Below are 20,121 nucleotides of genomic sequence, written 5' to 3'. Positions count from 1 at the left end.
AAACCAATGAAGAAGGACATGTAGAAGAAGGAAAAGAAGGAGAAGTGAACAAATAGCAAGTACAAGAAAACTAAGAAGAAGAAGAAGAAAAAGAAGAAGAAAATTGAGAAGAAAAAGAAGAAACTTCTTTCATTTATATAGTAAACTGGCAGGTGCTCTGAAAAATGTAACAGTGAACATATTATACGAGTATAGTTTACAGTATTTGTCAATAGTTTTCTGGAATGGAGACGTTAACTTCCTCCTTCAGACATCTCTATTGGCAAGTGAAGCAGAAGTGAAGACACACTGGATTGCGTTGCATTTTTCATCGCCTTTTCCCACCTACATTTCAACCTTTCTTCTTCTTCTTCTTCTTCTTCTTCTTCTTCTTCTTCTTCTTCTTCTTCTTCTTCTTTTCTTCTTCTCTTCTTCTTCTTCTTCTTCTTCTTCTTCTTCTTCTTCTTCTTCTTCTTCTTCTTCTTCTTTCTTCTTCTTCTTCTTCTTCTTCTTCTCTTCTTCTTCTTCTTTTCTTCTCTTCTCTTCTTCTTCTTCTTTTCTTCTTCTTCTTCTTCTTTTCTTCTTCTTCTTCTTCTTCTCTTCTTCTTCTTTTCTTCTTCTTCTTCTTCTTTTCTTCTTCTTCTTCTTTTTCTTCTTCTTCTTCTTCTTCTTCCTCCTCTTTTTCTTCTTCTTCTTATTCCTCTTGTTATTCTTCTTCTTTTCTTCTCCTTCTTCTTCCCCATCTCATTATTCTCATTTGCTTCGTCTATTTTCAATCTTCTCCAACTCCTCTTCCTGCGTGTGAGTGTGGTGTGTACACTTTTAGCGGAAACTTTTTTCCAAGCCAACGACTCGAGACAACCCGACTTTGTGTTTTGTCTCCAGATATCCAAATGTGTGTCCAATGTGGGAGAAAAAATAATGCAAAAAGAAGAAGAAGAAGATGAGGGAGAGGAAGAGGAAGAGGAAGACGAAGAGGAAGAAGAAGAAGAAAAAAGAAGTAGAAAGAAAAGAACAAGAAAATGAATATAATTTTTCCTACAGTTACGTTGAAAAGTGGCCATTGCTGCACTGATTACAGAACGCAAAGAATCCCGCTCTAGTGCGGGAAAAATTTTCTCTGCAATCCAGATTTGCAACATGGCAACGCAATATAGTTGGTGGGTTATATGGAGGATTAGTGCACGGAAACAAAAATGAAGTTGGTAACTGTGGTATAGTGTGGTATAGTGTTGTTATAATAATATAAAGGACACCGAGTTCGAGGACAGCCACATCATTGACAGCCCCCTTCATTCAAACACTACTACATTATTCAATTCTATTTAATTAATAATAAAATTACACAGAAAAACATTTGATGGATTTCAGGCAATTTTACCCATAATTACTCACTTTTCATATTCAATGGTAACTGTAGGAAAAATTAAATGTGGAATGCGCAAAGTTCCTCTGCTGCACTCAACAAACCATTCATAACAAACCAAGTAAACGTTTCTTTCGGTGCAGCAAACTCACTTTGCGCACTAGTTGCACGAATAACTATTATCTCTCACCGGTCCTCCTCTCAGCTGATTTGAGCGTGTAGGCATGCAGCGTTGTGGGCCGACTGATACCCTTGCCATTGGCCGCATAGAGCAGAATGTCAAAGCCAATGCCAGAGTGCAGCTGGGCGATGGTGAAGTGGGCGGTCGATGACGTCACGTTGCCAACCAGCATCTGCGTCTGCGCATCGTACACCTCCATCACAAACTGCTGAGTCAGCCCGCCGTCAAAGCCCTCCATGCATTCGATGCGTAGTGCATCAGCTGTCTGGTTCACGATCGAACAGTTGGTTGGCTGGTCTGGTTTGCCTGAAACAAATTTAGATAACAAATTGGATTCATCAAATAGATATTTGACTTTGGGACGAGGAATTTCTCTTTATTATGTTTGAATGTCACCAGCCAGATCTCGAACATGTCGCTAACGATTCTCACAAAATTTGGAACATAGTAGGCTAATAATATAAAAATTCGATTGCGCTAGGTCTCATCCCTGGGAAAGCTCGCTAAAGGACTTTAAAGGATAATAATTATTCATCCTTGGAAAAACAGCTGATAATTTCTTCGATGATGGAAGTAGGTGAGCAAGTGCATGCATGTGGTACTGAGACAAAATTATGACTCAGCTGTTGAAATTTTGTAATTATTCAATCAGGTACTTGGTGCCGGTTGCACAAAAGCCGGTTAAATTTTAATCCTGATTTATTTCAGTAGAACCATAGAGAAACAATAGCGTAAGTAGATATCCCATGGTATAAGGCGTTTATGTCGCAACTTTTACTGTTATCTCAAGCCGATTACTGTCGATTATTGGCGATTTTTACTGTTTTGTTCAGGTAAGAGTGTATGAACAGCAGAATATGAGAGACTACCAGCGTCATAAAGCTCCACGGGAAAGAACTACGTGGACTATCAGCTTCAGATAACAGTAAAAGTTGCTACATCATGAACGCCCTATACCATGGGATATCTACTTATACTATTGTTTCTCTATGGTAGAACCAATCAGAGAAGCCATCTTTTTGAAATGGCCTTCTCTGATATGGTTCACGTGAAATCAATCAGGATTAAAATTTGACCGTCTTTTGTGCAACCGGGCCTTTGTGAGAGAAATTTTTGCATTCCTCTAGGAATCATTCTAAATCCACTGTGATTGGATAGAACCTTTCTGTATGAACTATGAATATATTAAGATTTCTACTTTCGTAATAAATTTTTTATGCTTTTATACTCCAGATCGAAGCTCGGTCCCCCGATATTACTGTATTTATCTGCCCTCATGTCATTGCACACGACAGAAATTTATTTATTTATTTATTTTATCATTCAGAATTACACAACTTACAGAAAAGTACCACAGGCTTATAAGCCCAAAAAGGTAATTTATACAACAGTCCAAATGTAGCTAGGCTATGTGTCACTTAACATTCTCCTATTACACACTCAATTTACAATTCGAAACACACAAAGATTATTTTGAAATTGAAAATATTTCAAAATTAATTAAAAAATTCCAAACTTTGAAAAAACTATAAAATTTTGAGACCGAAAAGACAAACACACTATTTAGAACTTATCACAGCTGTAAATATCTTGATAACCTTAGATTATTATCTTAAAGAAATAAGAAATAAATTTGGAATCCTGAGAAAAAGAGCAGTAAGGCAATGAAACATGATTCTAGATTGATGATCCTTCAGCATTAAGTGAGGCTCGAACCACCGGGAAGTGAAGCCAACTGTCGTCTCAAGTGATCTGTGAAATTTCTCACAAATCACCAACAAGACCAGTCTCTCCTTCCAATTTCAATCGCTTTCCAAACCATCCAACAACATAATGCCAATAGTATCTTACATCTCATGGACGGGAAGGGGCCTTTTGCAGTCGAGAATGATGTTTCTAGTCGAGGCGTTTGCCGAGACTAGAATTTCATTCGAGTATTCACGTCCAAGTAACATACACGATTTTTTGTCATAATAATCTAAGAAAGAATAATTGAGAAATAGAAGACATAACCTGCTTGTGCTGAAGTTACTACATGCATTCTATAAACGTAACCTAGTTTACAAATTCCGAATAAGGAATTTCGCGGAAGTTGACAAAACTTCCACCTGGAGCGCTGAAGGCGGTGTTTTGTAGCAGTTTTGCTGTTACTATTTCGGAACTATAGTGAGGTCCACGTTATAATGGCAGTGGAGAAAGATAGGAGAACAACGTTGCCGATCCTCTGTCATGTCAATGCCTTCTATAGACGGTAGCTGATACAGGTTTATCAATGTAAAATATCACAGATTAAATAAGTAATCGCTTAGGAAGTATATGCTTCCTTCATGGTACAGTAATATCAACTGTTCATTCTCGTTTAAAATTATCAATTATATTTTATTAAGCTAGAAATTGTATTTTACAATAATGTCATAATGAGTTTTCATAATCAAGATGATATATTTTGTTATTAATTATAAATTCAACATTGTTGGAAGACGACCTGGCAACAGAGCAAAGCCAGAAAGAGATAGCGCTATCCGCATTGTTGAATGATAGACAAGGATAGCAATATCATTGCTAATCGATCACTGCCATTATAACGTGGACCTCACTGTAGGAAACATACTCAACTGTAAAGAATATAATAGAATAGGATAGAAAAGAATTTTTATTGGTCATAAAATTAATATTCACATGAATACATGGACTTCGTCAATTTTTTCAACACTAAATAAAACATAATATGTTATGGTTTCATATTATGGTTTCATTACAGTAGAGTATGCTGTAATGAGAATCATATGTTTATTTGTTCTGCAAACAGCTGTTTACCGGCTTGCTTTCATGCATGGAAAACAGCTGAGATTAAATTACTATGACAAAAATAATGTAAAGAAGCAGAGTCATATTGACGAGAGTGTATTGAATTTGATTGTACTGGTAGGAGGCTCCCCTCAAAAGTGTATTGGATTCAGTTGTATTGGTAGCCCATCCCACCATCAAATGTCACTACAAGCCCTTGCTGGAATTCGGCAATAAATATAACAGTTAAAGAAGTAAAGTGCATTGAAGTAGGGGAGATTGGATTGCGGTAGACCTGCACAAGTAGTGGATGAAGAGAGGCAGAAGTTGTGTAATGCACTTCAATTTTTTCTTTCTAATCTTCCCTTTTCTTTTTCTTTTTCTTCTTCTTTTTCTTCTTCTTCTTCTTCTTTTTTCCTTTTTCTTTTTCTTTTCCTCTTTCTTCTTCTTTTTTCTCTTATTTCTTCTTCTTCTTCTTCTTCTCTTCTTCTTCTTCTTCTTCTTCTTCTTCTTCTTCTTCTTCTTCTTCTCATCCTTCTCCTCCTCCTTCTCCTTCTCCTTCTTCTTCTTCTTACTTCTTACTTCTCCTGCGTCTTCTTCTTCTTCTTCTTCTCCTTCTTCTTCTTCTTCTTCTTCTCCTTCTCCTTCTTCATCTTTTCTCTTTTTTCTTCTACATTTACTCCATTTTATTCTTCTCATCTTTCTTCTTCATCTTCTCAGCTTTCTAGCTATTTATTCGAATTTCAATTTGCCATGATTACTGCTGGAGGAAAACCCCGCCTAACTTCATTCAGGAAGAAGTTGCGGAGAAAAAGAAAGGAAGGCATTGAAATATGATCACCGCATACGGTTGCAATTTGTTTCCTACGCAGTCTTCTTCTTCTCCTTCTCCTTCTCGTTTTTCTTAATCTTCCACATCTTCTCCTAATCCTCCTTTTTCCTTCCATCCTAATTTTACTTCTTGTGTAGTTGAGTTTATCAGAGATTCAGTTTAAACCATTCAGTTTATTATAGATTGACATGCATCATTGTGTTACAACCGAAACCGGTATTTCTAATCATCAAAAAATCTGTGGTTTTTGGTTATTTCTTTGTCTTTTTATTCAATATCATTATTTAGCTTTCAGTCTTACGACTCCGTTGAACTGCATTTTTTTCTCTCAATCTGCCTATCGCTTTTTTCTCTTGGTTCACTACTTGCGTTTCTTTTATTTATATCTTTCTATTTATCTTTTGCATCTTTCATTCCCCACTATTTAACATTATCCTTTTCACCACACTCTTTCTTTGTTAGTCTTTTCATTACTCTACTTCTATGTGTTTCATTCTTCATCACATTTTGTCTACGTCTCTTTGTCTCTGTCTTCAAAAGATAAACAATATTGACCTTGAATCGATTCAGAAAATTAGTGTAGACGGTAATGACATTCCTTACTGTAGCTCAGTTGAAAATTTAGGCATTATTATGAATAATACTCTTGACTGGTCAGAACAAGTGAACAAAACTTGTAAAAAGGTATTCTCAGCCATGCATGCATTGGAGAAAATGCACGATATTCTCCCTAGAAACATTAAATTATTATTGGTTCAATCTCTCATCTTCCCACATTTAATGTATTGTAATTCTGTTCTTAACGATATGCAAGTCACTCTGAATGATAAACTACAGCGATGCCAAAATTATTGTCTACGTTTCGTCTACTCTCTCCAATGCCATGATCATATCACCCCAGCCCACATTGCTAGTTCAACATTAAAGCTTCCCGATCAAAGGCTTTTTCGAATAGTCAAGCTTGTTAGAGACATCTTGAAATACGGTAATCCGAACTATTTTAAAGATGATTTCAAATTTGTCTCTGAAGGTAGGAGGATAGATGCTTCACATACTAGAACCGGAGAAAGTACTTTAAGGATACCCAATCATCGAACTACAATTTTCACAAAATCCTCCTTAGTCAGTGCCTGCCGTGCATGGAATGCACTTTCTGTTTCTATCAGGTCCATCAAGAGCCGAGTGAGCTTCATCCTGACTTTGAAAAAACATCTTTTGGAACAAATGACTGAAACTGTCCGGCCCTCGATTTGATCTTATCTACCTATATAATTATTATTTCAATTAATCAATTTTCTGTTTTTTTTTCTCTTACATATTCATATTAATTGAAACTTTTACAATATTTCCATTAATAAATAAATCCTTAGTTTAATTAATGAAATTAACGTTTTGGTAGAGAGTTAGTGGGAAGGATATTTTTAGGCAATTGTATAAAGTGTATAAGTCAGTATATATTGCAATCTACATGCATAAAGTACTCAATCAATCAATCAATCTTCCTAATTTTTCTCACAATTCTCTTTCCCAATCACGTCACTCCTTCTCATCCTCTTCATTTTCTCACTCCTCCTCCTCCAGTACCACCTCATCCTCCTCCGTCATCACCTCCTCCTCCTCCTCCTCCTCTATCGCCGCCTTCTCCTCCTCTACCACCTAATTCTTATTTATTTCTTCCCTCTATCTCCTCCATCATCTTCTTCTGCCACAAACACACACCCATACACATGCTCTTTGCCTTCTTCACTATTTATTATTTTGCGTTCCTTCCGCTGACAATAACTGTAGTGAACTACTCCCTCACCAGTCACCCTTACGTTCCCTCCCACAGGGTTCTCCCTCCCTCACCCTTCCAGCCATACATTTTCTTCCATAGAGTTCTCCGCCCCTCATCCTTCCATAAAGTTCTCCACCCCTCTTCATTCTAGCCCCACATACCCTCCCATAGGGTTTTCCACCCCTCAAGGGTTGCTGCTGTAGTTCTTGAGTTAAAAGGCAACATTCCTTGGTGGTGCGTTGTCAGTACCCCACACATAATAATAAAACGACATCTAACAAGCCGTGCCAGAACTGATTGCATCCTCCGATGCTGACTCACTCCGTTTAGATATATTTCACTCATGACTGTCTCACCGTCAGATTCACTTTCATCTGTCAGTATCCCTCACTATTATAACATCAATTTATCTCATCCAGCTAGTGCTCACAGTTGAAATTGAATCTCCCTCTACCAAAACCAGCTATGGAACAGTATACTTATTTTTGACTCGTTTCCAGGTGAGGAGTACTATTCTATGGAATTATTGTGTAATTAACATTTCAAATGTTTGTAACTCACTGCTTTTTGAGAATAGAAACATTCTTACTCATTCATTTCATTTTAGTCATCAGAAACTGGCATTGTGTAGAAGTGTATAGTATAATGTTATAATAATTATTATCAATGAAAATCCCAATTAAATGCTGTATATCATCCCGAAGACCTCTGCTACTGCAAATATTGACAACCGGGTGAACAGCTATATGGAAATTTTTCGATGAGCGCTACTATACAAAAATTATTTGTCAACCCGGGAATCGAACACAGTACCTCCTAATTGCCGGTCAGGAATGCTTACCCTTACACCAAACTGACAATCTCTGGAAAACAGCGCTCATTTAATACAAAGCCATAGCGGCCAGCCAGTCTACAGATGGAAATGAAACAAGATTGGGATTTTCGTTTAATAATATTATTATTCATTAATAGCATTTGAAAAAATGCAACTTCCAATTTGTTTCCATCTGTATAATATTATATCACTTCAAAATGACAACTTCAACTGAAGAATTTGTCTTTGTCATAAGAAAATCTAACAGTGGGGAATGAATGACACATAGAAACAAATTCTCAGGATTTAGAGGAGCTTGGCTTGGTTTTTCATGCCTTACTGTGATATTACTATGTATACTAATATGGATTAAACATTATTCTATTACTTAATTCTTGAGATATCTCAATCATATTACCAATTTTAACAATAAATTTTTCTTATAATCAGTACCATCTACTTCTACCATTATTCTGTCATATCTCACAGTAATATTGTAGTTTTCAAGTAATTCTCACTTTACAAACAATTTGAATCTCAGAATCTAAAGTATTCTATATAATATCTATGTATTTTTCGCAGGTTTAGCGAGATTATGTGTTTTTGATAATCAACTATCAGTTGTATACTGTAATCTACATTATCAAACTGATCCAATACTCTCACACTCCTACATTCATTCATTTATTCATTCAATGGAACACAATTCATCAAACTAACCTTACAGTTGTGTTGTGAGTGATGTTGTGGTACTTTTCCATAATGAAAACACAAATTTAAATTGTCAACCACTTATAATAATACAGAGCCTGGTTTCATGGCTTTACCAGCCACATCTTCAGCTGTTTGTTTACAACTACTTTGTAGTTTACAACTGCTTACAACTAATTTTGTTGCTACTACTTTGTAGTTGTAAACAAACAGCTGAAGATGTGGCTGGTAAAGCCAAGGAACCAAGTTCTGTATCATATTATAATATTTTATAATAATAAAAAGGGGTTGACAATTCAAATTTTTGTTTTCATAATCAAAATAATTAAGAGAGCATCAACTAACAGTTAGAATCCTTTATTGTAAAGAATAGTATTTGTAAAGTTTGTAATGTTTTTGGAAAAGTACGAAGGATTCAGTTGTATGATTTTGGGGTTTTGAGAGCTATGTTGTATCATAAGTTGTATGAAGCTGAAGGTGACATCATCAGTTGATAGTTTAGTTCTGATGAATAAATATCTGATTTGGAGGAGATTGAGAATAAAAATGTACGTTTCCGGAAGAACTATATAAATACATGTTTATAAGAGAATGTGGAGAAAAAAATGTAGTGAACCATATAAATACATGTTTATAAGTGGATCACATGTGGAGAAAAAGAGAGAGAAATCGAGGAAATGCGAATCGGGAATTAAAAAAGTTTAGTTCTGATGAATGAAATCTGATTTGGAGGAGATTGAGAACAAAAATGTTCCGGAAGAAATGCAGAGAGAACTATATAAATACATGTTTATAAGTGAATGTAGAGAAAAAATGTAGAGAACTATATAAATACATTTTTATAAGTGAATCACATGTGGAGAAAAAGAGACAGAAATCGAGGAAATCCGAATCGGGTGGATTAAGGAAAGGGAAAAAAGAAAAAGGCAGCCCACGTTATATTTTATAGAGCACTTTTCCCATTCGCCTAGGAGTGTAACCTGATTCGTTCATAATATATTGAGTGCGTTGTAAAATCCTTTCCCGAACGTCTATAACATTTTTATTTTCATTCACTACGACTCTGAGACCCCTTGGATCAACCCCTCCCTGAACAACCCTCCAATTTTAATAAATGCTCCCCCATTTTTTCTTCCTTTTTTACAACCACTACGGGACTTTAGAACCATTGGTACACTCTTGGAATGCGCCGATGAGGGTTATGGTGTACTCCATAAGCCATGTCAACTCGTGTTCTACTAGCTTGCCTCACTTGCAACTTGCATGCAACTGTTTTGTTCAATACTATCTTGCCTCACTTGTAAGTTGTATGCAATTGTTAGGATTAACTATCCAATTTCACTATCACTTGCAACTTCAATACAACTGTTGATGTATTCCTTCTTCCTTACAACTTGTGTAGAGCTATACTTCTTGAAATTTATCTTCCCATCTGTTATTATTTCACTTGAAGCTTGTTTCTAATAATGAAATAAAAACACACATATGTTGTCAAATTTTACACAGTTTTATTTGGTACAGGACCATTTAGTCAGCTTGAAAATGTGACCGGTGTGGTCACGAAACCAAATGGTCCTGTACGAAATGAAACTGTGTAGAATTTGACAACATATTTGTGTTTTTATTTTATTATGGAACGGTTCTACAACATTGACAGTGACTCAGTCGAAGATGTATTTGAATTCTGTTTCGTGTAATTCACGTTTTTTGTGGATATGAACATACTTTTTTTGTATCAATATATATATATGTATTTTGTTGTGGTGGGTATATGAAAGTTATAATATTCATGTTGAAGACGAAACTGGAAGATCTTTTCTTGTTATGTGGTGAAGGTTTCTCCAAGGCCACGGCCTTGAAAAAAGTTCAATTACCCAAGAACAATGTAAATAAGTGGAATTCAGGCGCTTTATTCATGACTGAATGATGAATGATGTATTCGAGAAGTCTTGTTGTAATTGGACGACTTTAATATTGAGAACAACAATGATAACAAATTAATTGAATTAGTTCATTCAATTGATCTGTTTTCGACTGTATTTGAGAGCTACGAAGCTACGGCTTCGTATAAAATGAGCGCTGCTATCCAGAGATTGTCAGTTTGGTAAGCATTCCTGTTCAGCAATTAGGAGGTACAGGGTTCGATTCCCGGACTGACAAATAATTTTTGAATAGTAGCGCTAATCGAATTTCCATCCAGCAGTTTACCCTGTTGTCAATATTTGGAGTCGCAGTTGTTTTCGGGGTGAATTACAGCATTCAATTTGGATTTCCGTTTAATAATAATTATGATTTTTCTCATAAATACAGTTGGAATAATAGTATTAATGATTAATCGAATGGGGAAATTGTAAAATAGCTGTTATAGTGTTATTATTGACGATGATGATTATCTTCTAACCATTTTTCTACGACTCATGATTGAAATGACTACTTCTCATCCTCAAAAAGGATATCATGTTCATCCAACCCATTTTTCTACGACTCTTATTTGATAATTATGACAACATCCCATTAATATAAATGATATCATTCAACAAAATAGAGAATATTCAATGACGAAATGGCGTCGACAAATGAAGGCGCGTCATGGGCGTGGATTTGTACTAGGCACTTGTATTCTCACAAGTGATTGGTCGAAGTAGTGTGACGCTATCTTGAAATAGGCATGCATCCACCAATAGAATTTGAGAGGGATGATCCGTGAGCAGACTCTTTGATTCTTATTTTCGAATTTCTTTTCCCAAAAAATTGTGATTGAATTGAGAATCTCTTGTTTAAAGAAGTAAATATCTCTTCTACTGTAGTTTCTCTATTTATCAGTTAAGGTAGTTTCAAACTTAGATTGCTTCAATTATTTTTTTTGTGTAGTTGAGAAGTTGATATTGTGGTAATTATTCATATTGAATTAAAAAGACTAAGAAATTGTCAAAAAACCACTGATTTATTGATAATTAGAAAGACCGGTTTCGGTTATTACACCATTGTCAATCTCTGATAAACTGATTGTTAATTGTAATCTTCAATGAATCCATCAATAGTTCATAGTTTAACGAAGAAAACCACAGTAATAATTTCATTTTATAATATTCCATATTCGAATTTATGTTCAGTTGACAGAGTCGAGAATATTTATATATTTTTTTATTTTTAGTCACTAGGACTAACCATTAATTTTGTTCTCTTATTTCGTATCCTAACATATTAATTCTTATTGCTAAAGTCTTCCAGTGAAGCCTACAGTTCTAATCTATAATTATTTCTCTAATTTAAACTCTTTCGCTACACATTTATTTAATTTATACTTTTTTAATTTCACTAGCACTACACCAACTCGGAGGGCTTTGTTCTCTTCAACATCCTTGTGAGTTCAGTGCTGTCTAGTAGTTGGATGACTTCGGTGTTGTGTTGATGAAAACGTGACTCATGATGGGCTGCCAATCGTCTTATCTCACTGGTCACATAGGGGATGTGTAGATCTCGGTGCAAATCGCTGTTCCTTATGTACCAGGGCGCATTCACCATGTTCCGCAGTACTCTGTTTTGAAATGTTTGAATCTGATTGATGTTAGATGTTCTAGAGCAGCCTCATAGCTGAATTCCATACGTCCAGACAGGTTTTAGGATTTGTTTGTAAATCAATATTTTGTTGTCCAATGAGAGATGTGATTGTCGGCCCAACAGCCAATAGATTTTACTGTATTTGAGTCCCAGCTCGCTCAATATATTTATGGTCTCAAATATTCTTAGTGCCGGTTGCACAAAACCCAGTTGAATTTCAATCGTATTTAATTTCACGAGCACCAATCACAGAAGCCTTCTTTTCGAAAAAAACCTTCTGTGATTGGTCCTCGTGAATTTAATCACGATTAAAATTTAACCTGCTTTTGTGCAACCGGCACAAAGAATCTCATTTCATCATATATTCCATATTTAAATCTATGTCCAGTTTTCAAACTTGGGAACATTTTTAATTATAGTCCCAACTTTTTCTAGGGGATCTGAAGTGTTCCTGAGTTTGAAAAGTCCTGCATTATGGCATGCCTCACTCTTTCAACTTATATATTATCAAGCAAGCCTCTGATGACCAAAAGTTGAACACTTGTTGACACTTTCCCACCAATATTACGAGCAGACATGACACTTTTCATTCATTGTCGGGTGACAAAGTCGAATAACTTGAGATTTACGATGAGTTCACAAGTGTTGTTTGTGACCGACATGAAAAACTTCAATATTATTTTGAAAAATTATAACAAAGAGCTCAATTATTTTTTATGGCTCAATGATCTTAGTTGGTGTAGTATCTAGTATGCTACCGGCAGTCATTCCTTCAAATTTATTTCCACAGCTGAGAATTATTAAAACTTTTCAGAAGAATTTCTAGAGTATTGCACTATTTATGGAAAATATGGATGATTCATGACCGATGATATTGATCGTATCTGAAATGCGTTACTTTCAGCAGAGAAAACTTTTATACTGTATGTACGCTATATATCCACTATCCTGTATTCTGTGCTTTCAGTCACTACTAAAATAAGGGTTAAAGCTGCATGATAATCCAATGATGAGACTTCAAAACTTTGAGAAATTCCCAGAGTATTGCATTGGCAAATTTATCGAATCAGTTGATAGAATACATGAGTTCCAGTTGCTAGTTCGAATGATCTATCACAATTGATAGTGAAGGCATATTTACATGATATTCTCAATTACAACAGCACTTTGGATCATCAGATTAACACTAAACACTGCGTTGTTATTTAATATAACTTTAAAATTTATCTCAATGTTATTCATGAGTTTCCTCATATTGTTATTCAAGTACACTACTAACTATCTATCCATCTAACTATCTATTAACTATCTATATCTATATCCACTACTAACTATCTATTTTTCTATCCAAAGAAAAATAATATAATTGTTGTTAGTTGTTGGGATCCCAATATTAGATCCCAAGGTACTATATTGTCACCCCATGCAAACATCTCATCTTTCCTTCGTGGTATCTATATAGCATTTTGAGAATTTCAGAATCTATATGAATGAACCGTGAACCGTATGTTTTAAGAACGCTGAGATGATATGTGAGATCTACAGCTCAGTTTAATTTCATTGATAATGAGAAGGCCTATTATAGTTGTGTTACTGTCTGTGGAAAAGACGACAACGTTTAAGAAGAAGATTATTTTCAAATAGAAGAATAAGGAGGCGTAAGAGAGGCGTAGAAAGTGTTGGCGAAAGAGGAAAGAAGAAGAGTAGGAAGAAGTAGAAAAAGAAGAAGAAGAAGAGGAGGAGGAAGAGGAGGAGGAGGAGGAGGAGGAGGTGGAGGAGGGGGAGGAGTTGGAGGGAGAGGATAGGGTCAAGATGAGAAGAAGAAGAAGAAGAAGAAGAGTGGGAGGAGGAGGGGAAGAAGAAGAAGAAGAAGAAGAGAAGAGGAGGAGGAGGAGGGGGATGAGTGGGAGGAGGTGGAGGAAGAGGATAGGGTCAAGATGAAGAAGAAGAAAATGAAGAAAACGGAGACGAAGACGAAGAAGAAGAAGAAGAAGAAGAAGAAGGAGAGGAAGTCATGAAGAAGAAAAAGAAGAAGTCTTGAAGAAGGAAGGATAAAAGACGAAAAGAGCTCAGAACCTGGTCTCGTCGGGCAGAAATTGAATTTGGCATCTCGGGAGACATTTTGACTGGGAATTTATTGAGTTAGCCGGTAAACGCGATTTGTTTGACGAAACTCGGCCGGATGATCCGGAACTCGTTGCCTCGGATGATCCAAAAATCGTTGTCTCGGATAAACCGAACCGATCACTCATTCCAAAAATAATGAAATATATATTGCTGCAAGATATCCATCATCGGACCAGCAACGATCAGATTGTATTAGAGGGGAGATGAGTCATGATTCTCAGAGAGAATAAAAAAGGCAAGATGAAATACAATAGCATCATAAAACAACGGAGACAGCATTTCAGGAGTCGTTTTATTGGAACATTATGAGCAGATAAGAAAGCGCTCCAAATCGTAAAATTACAAGTAGCAACTCAGAGTTCTTGATGTAAATCAACTGTAATTGAAAATGCAATACCAAGTAGATTATTGTTATTACTGATGTCATGTTATTATTATGAACTCGCGCTTCGCGCTCGGCAGGGGGCTTCGCCCCCTGCACCGCCAGTAGGGTGAGTTAGCAGCCTCCGCGCTTCGCGCTCCGGCTGGAAGGCGGGCTTCGCCCGCCCAATTGCCTTTTATGACTACTAACCATCAGGCTCGCTTCGCTCGCCGTATCCGTCCAGCCAGGGGGCTCAGCCCCCTGGACCCCCGACTGGATTGTCCAAAAATGAGATCAGCGGGCTCGCTTCGCTCGCCTGCATTTTTCATTTGAGCATGCTTCATTCCATCAGAAAGTCAGAGTACTGAGAAAACGCAGAAAAGCTGAGAAAAACGTCGGAAAACGCTGATATTTGGCGTATCTTTGATGAAATATCAAAGTCACCTCATCACAAAATTTTTAGACCCTAGCTAAACCTCTGTACAAAATTTGAAAAATTTCTGTCTATTACTGATGAAAAACTGAGAAAATGCAAAAAACGCTAATTTGGGGTGCATCTTTGGCGTTATTTCAAATTTCTTCTAACACAACATTACACCCTAGCTGAGCTTCTGTACTAAATTTGAACATTTCTGTTCATTTGTTCTCAAAAAAGCTGAGGAAAACGCTAAAAAAACGCTGGAAAACGCTGATTTTGGGCGTATCTTTGGAATTTTTTTCAAATCCGTACTTAGTGCGCCTCTAAAGGGCCAACTGAACATACCTACCAAATTGAACGTTTTTGGTCCGGTAGATTTTTAGTTCTGCGAATGAGTGAGTGAGTCAGTCAGTCAGTCAGTGAGTGAGTGCATTACGCTTTTATATATTATATTAAAAATATGAATATTAATATAGATAGGGTTTGATAGCAGCCTCCGCGCTTCGCGCTCCGGCTGGGAGACGGCCTAATTTCTAAGCTTCTTTCACTGAACAACCTTACAAGAACCATTATTATATCTATAGTGAGGTCCTCGTTATAATGACATTGTTGATTAGCAATGGTATTTCCATCCTTGTCAATCATTCAACAAAGTGGATAGCGCTATATCTTTCTCGCTTTGCTCTGTTGCCAGATCGTCTCTTAACAATGTAGAATAATATTTAATAAAAAAATATTTCATTTTAATTATGAAGATTCATTATAAAATATTGAAAAATATAATTTCTTGCTAAATAAAATATAATTGATTATTTTAAACGAGAATGAACATTTAATTACATCAATAAGCCTGTAAGCTACTGTCTAGAAGACATTGACAAAACAGAGGATCGGCTACGTTGTTTTGTCTTCTGCCATTATAGCGTGGACCTCACTATAGAACGACACCTTCATATTGTTGAAACTATATATATTTATGAAATAGTATATTACGCTATAAGCACAGAAAGTTAGTGTTTACGGTATGAGGATAGTTTCCCGGGCAGGAATATGTTATCTGAATACCGTAAACACCTTTCTGAGAGAGTCGCATACATATTTTTCGCCACACTACAGGTATAGCTGACGCCAAAAGTTAGGCGGTTTCGTGGGTCTCTTGTGCGTCCCAACAGCTGATGTTGTCAAGTAGAGTTGCCATCTAGCTTGGCTTAGGTGAGATTTAAATCAAAAGAGACAATAAATAGAGCATTGCATCAGCTGTGAGTAGGTTACACCATGTGATCCAAGAAGCCCCCTAACTTTTTGGCATCAGCTATAAGAATAATAAATTGAATAAGAATGTTTTTAAGGGGGGGGGGGGGGGAGCTTGATGTCTCATATCTCAAGAACCAGACGTCGTAGGGTACTCAAAGCGGGGTGAAAATTTCCGATCTCACCCTCCTGAACACAATGCACCACATGGCACAGTGTCCAAACACATTTTCAAAATTTTCAAAAAGCGGCCTGAAAGGGTAATCTTTCCTAAAAGGTGATCTTTCTTTTCGGCCTCAGCCGGAAAGAAGCATGTTCTGACATCAGACGAGAGTCATCTGCAAACAAACTTTCAGATCTACGTAGGGACTGGAAAACAGCTGCTTCTGTGCAGTGTGGCGAAAACTATTATTCGAGTTACTCGTTTCAGCTATTTCACCATTATAAATCTCTAGTGATCGGAAAGCTTAAATATTCAAAAGATAGAGTGTGGGTTAAGCCCTACGATTGGCCAATCTGTTGGCCAATGAAGGTTGAGCTCTACTGTCATTGGCCGAGACTGGAAACGCCCAAGTAGGCTATTCCAAATACGGTCATGAGAACAGTTGAACAACAACAAATTATATAAAATAACAGCAAAGAGGATATGATACTCTGTAGTTGATAGTTTCTACTTTTCTATGCAAACAATAACTGAAGTTTGTACTTGAGCTGAAAACTTGTTAAATTTATTAACAGCTAATGAAGCTTTTTTCCATTCATTTTTGTTGTTCAACGTTCTTCATGACCATATCGAGACCATTTAATTAAAATTAAATTTTAATATACGTATGCGAACTCTTACTCACGAACAGACCGACAGGTCCATGTGAGTACAGTTTCAATTATTTTGTAAAATAGTTTGAACATAGATATAATCTTCTTCAAATTAGTACATTTACTGACGTTTTATAAATCTTTTTTCTTGTGAAACAATAAATCAATCAATCAATATTCGAAATACTGTCTAGACTGATCAATATTCTCTCCAACAAATTTTATCACGTATGTGTTAACTACACGTACTCAAGTATCAAGTGAAATTTCAAGCACTGCCTATTGGAAAAGATTCCACTCCAAACATAATAAATTGATCCTTCTTTCAAATACAAACAAGAGAAATATACAACAGTAAAAGTAGAAAAAATGCTCTAACCAACACAGAAATAATATCATGACCAGCACAGAATATAATATCAAGAGCAACACCATCCTTCAAAATGTTCTAAACATCTCAACTACAGCTTCAAGACCAGCTCCGTTTCCCAAAATGCTCCAAACACCCCAAAAACATTTTCAAGACAAGCTTATTCTCCCAAAATGCTCTAAACACCCCAAAAACAATTTCAAGACCAACTTGATTTCGGAATCCGGTTAGAAGGATTGCATCCAGAGCAGTGAAGAGTGAAAATTGAATGAACTACATGGACAACTAAGTAAACAGCTTGTAAGCCCCTCCCTCCTGTTGCTTCCATCTCTATGAGACGAACCAGCGAAGAGTTGTTGTAAGTCCAGTCTTGTCAGGCTTAGCGCCGACTTAAGTCCCTTTTCGCGCGGACTTAAATCCTCCCTTCTGACTAGAAATAAGTGCTCCACACTACTTACCCTATTCTAAGGCGCTTAGATGGCGTCGATACTTCACAATGAGACTCTCATACAACACACAACAAAGCAGTTGTCTTTTGTTCAAAGAAAGTTGTTTCGTCTTTTTCTTTCCTATGCTTTTTCTCTAACTTTAACAACTACTTTCTCCGATATGCTGTCAAGCTTTAAAGCTTTGCACATGTGTAATTTAATCAGAATGATTCATTTGATATTTCAATTTATTTATTAAAAACACACAAAACAAGACAAAACAAAATTACAAAGATTTACGAAACAAATAAAACATAATAAAATGTTACAAATATAAAAAAACATGGGCTTAGTGTTTGGGGTGTTGGAGAAGAGAAAAAAAGAGAGGAAGATACCTAGCCAACTATGTTTCCCATGTAATAGGAAGGCAAAGAAGAGAAGTAATGAGGAAAAAAGGAAGGGAGGAAATGGGGGGAAGAAAACAGAGGAATAGGTACTCAAAATAAAGGTAAGCGAGTCCATGAACAATGAAAAAAAACAATGAAAAAAAACAATGCTGGAGCAGAAATCTCGAGTCATAGATATCTAAATGGAAGAAGAAATCACTGTATGTCCAGTTTTTTATATCCAGTTTAATTTTTCCGCTGATCTTAATTATCAATAGTTACTATTACCTCGATTATTTCCATTTGTGTATTGTACTATTACAAAAAAATTATAATGAATTTTTCTGATAAATAGATCATTATATCATATTTTTTCTTCTTCTCTCATCTTCCTTTTAGAGTTATGTGTAAGAGAGGGCCGACTGCGCTCTAGCTTCACCCTCCTAGGTCAAAAATAAAGGCAGTCATTCTATTCTATCCTTCCACCCCTTACATTCTTTCTACTCTCACCTACAATGATAAATCACCTTTCAGTAATCAGTTGAGTTTTTTTATAATGATAAGTTTCGAATTACCGAGAAAATCGTATCATGATTCTTTTCCTCTTCAGACTTGGAATTGGTTATGTGAGCAGGAAACTCTATTCCAAACGTCCTTCTTATCATCTCTCACCTATTTTAATTAGTTGAATCTCTCTCACCATTAGTAGAGTTAATGAAATTAACGTTTTGGTAGAGAGTTAGTGGGAAGGATACTTCGGATATTTTTTACAAAGAATAGACATTGATAAGTCCAAAGCTCTGCCAATTTATGTAGCTGCATACAATATTATCTATATTATCTAGAGTATTACAAAGTGCTTTTTTTCATATCATATACAGCTCATATAATGTTTCATGTCAAAAAATATTTTATAGTTTATATTATGTAAATTCATCTATATTTTACTGTATTGTAAGCTGTTGTATATAAGTAATAAGCCGTATAATAAGTTATAAGCCGGTATATAATTGTAATACATAAATAAAGTACTCAATCAATCAACAAACCTATAGTGAGGTCCACGTTATAATGGCAGTGGATAAAGATAAAAGAATAGCGATGCCGATTCTCTGCATTAATTATTATATTTCTACACTGTCAAAAAATAATTGGCATCGTTGTGGACCTAGAAAAGGATAGTACCACCGGCTTTGTCAAATGATAGACCAGGATAGCAAAAATAAAGTTGATATAATGTGGACCTCACTATAATATATTTTTTCAATCCTATAATTTTGTCACTAACGGAAGGACTTGCATGGTACACATGACGTCATGAAAACAGGTCTATGGGAGCAGAAAACTCTATTCCAAATGTCCTTTTTATTATCTCTCACCTAAACTAATTTTTCAACCTTTGAAAACTCTAATCTAATCCCATGATTAGATGATAAAATCCATCTGGAATAACCTTGAATTTAAAGATCAGTTCGAATCCATTCATATAAGAATTGGAAGGCCTCGAAAGAGATTGCAATATTGAAATTGAAATTCATTGATAACACTGAAATAGTTTTACAAAATTATTATAATACACCTATATAAAACAGTATCACGATGGAAAAAACTACAGTAGCTTGAAATCTATGGCAATAATAATTCGATGTATTATAATAAGTTAGAAATAAAATTAAAGCATAGGGACTGGAAATCATATTAGTGTATATAATTATATGTAACGAAAATCCTAAATAAATGCTGTAATTACCCGAAGATTCTGTACTGCAGACATTGACAACAGGGTTAACAGCTAGATGGAAATTCGATGAGACTACTATCAAAAATTAGTTGCCAGCCCGGAATCGAACCCGGTACTTCCCAATGCTAGTCAGGAATGGTTACCCTTACCAAACTGACAATCTCTGGATAGCAGCGCTCTTTATACGAAGCCATAGCGGCCAACCAGTTTACAGA

The 20,121-nt window shown here is 35.9% G+C and overlaps 1 protein-coding gene across 1 annotated transcript in view; it reads right to left on the bottom strand.

Annotated features, from left to right (window-relative positions):
* Positions 1-20,121, bottom strand: part of LOC111057666 (nephrin) — a 176,737-nt gene that overhangs the window by 10,707 nt on the left and 145,909 nt on the right. The window contains exon 6 of the mRNA XM_039425664.1: positions 1,536-1,832. Within this exon, the coding sequence (XP_039281598.1) occupies positions 1,536-1,832 (297 nt within the window). The remainder of the gene's footprint in view (positions 1-1,535; positions 1,833-20,121) is intronic.

The sequence above is a fragment of the Nilaparvata lugens genome, chromosome 4 (genome assembly GCF_014356525.2).
Source record: "Nilaparvata lugens isolate BPH chromosome 4, ASM1435652v1, whole genome shotgun sequence".
NCBI classification, from domain to species: domain Eukaryota; kingdom Metazoa; phylum Arthropoda; class Insecta; order Hemiptera; family Delphacidae; genus Nilaparvata; species Nilaparvata lugens.
This window is presented reverse-complemented; position numbering and strand designations above follow the sequence as displayed.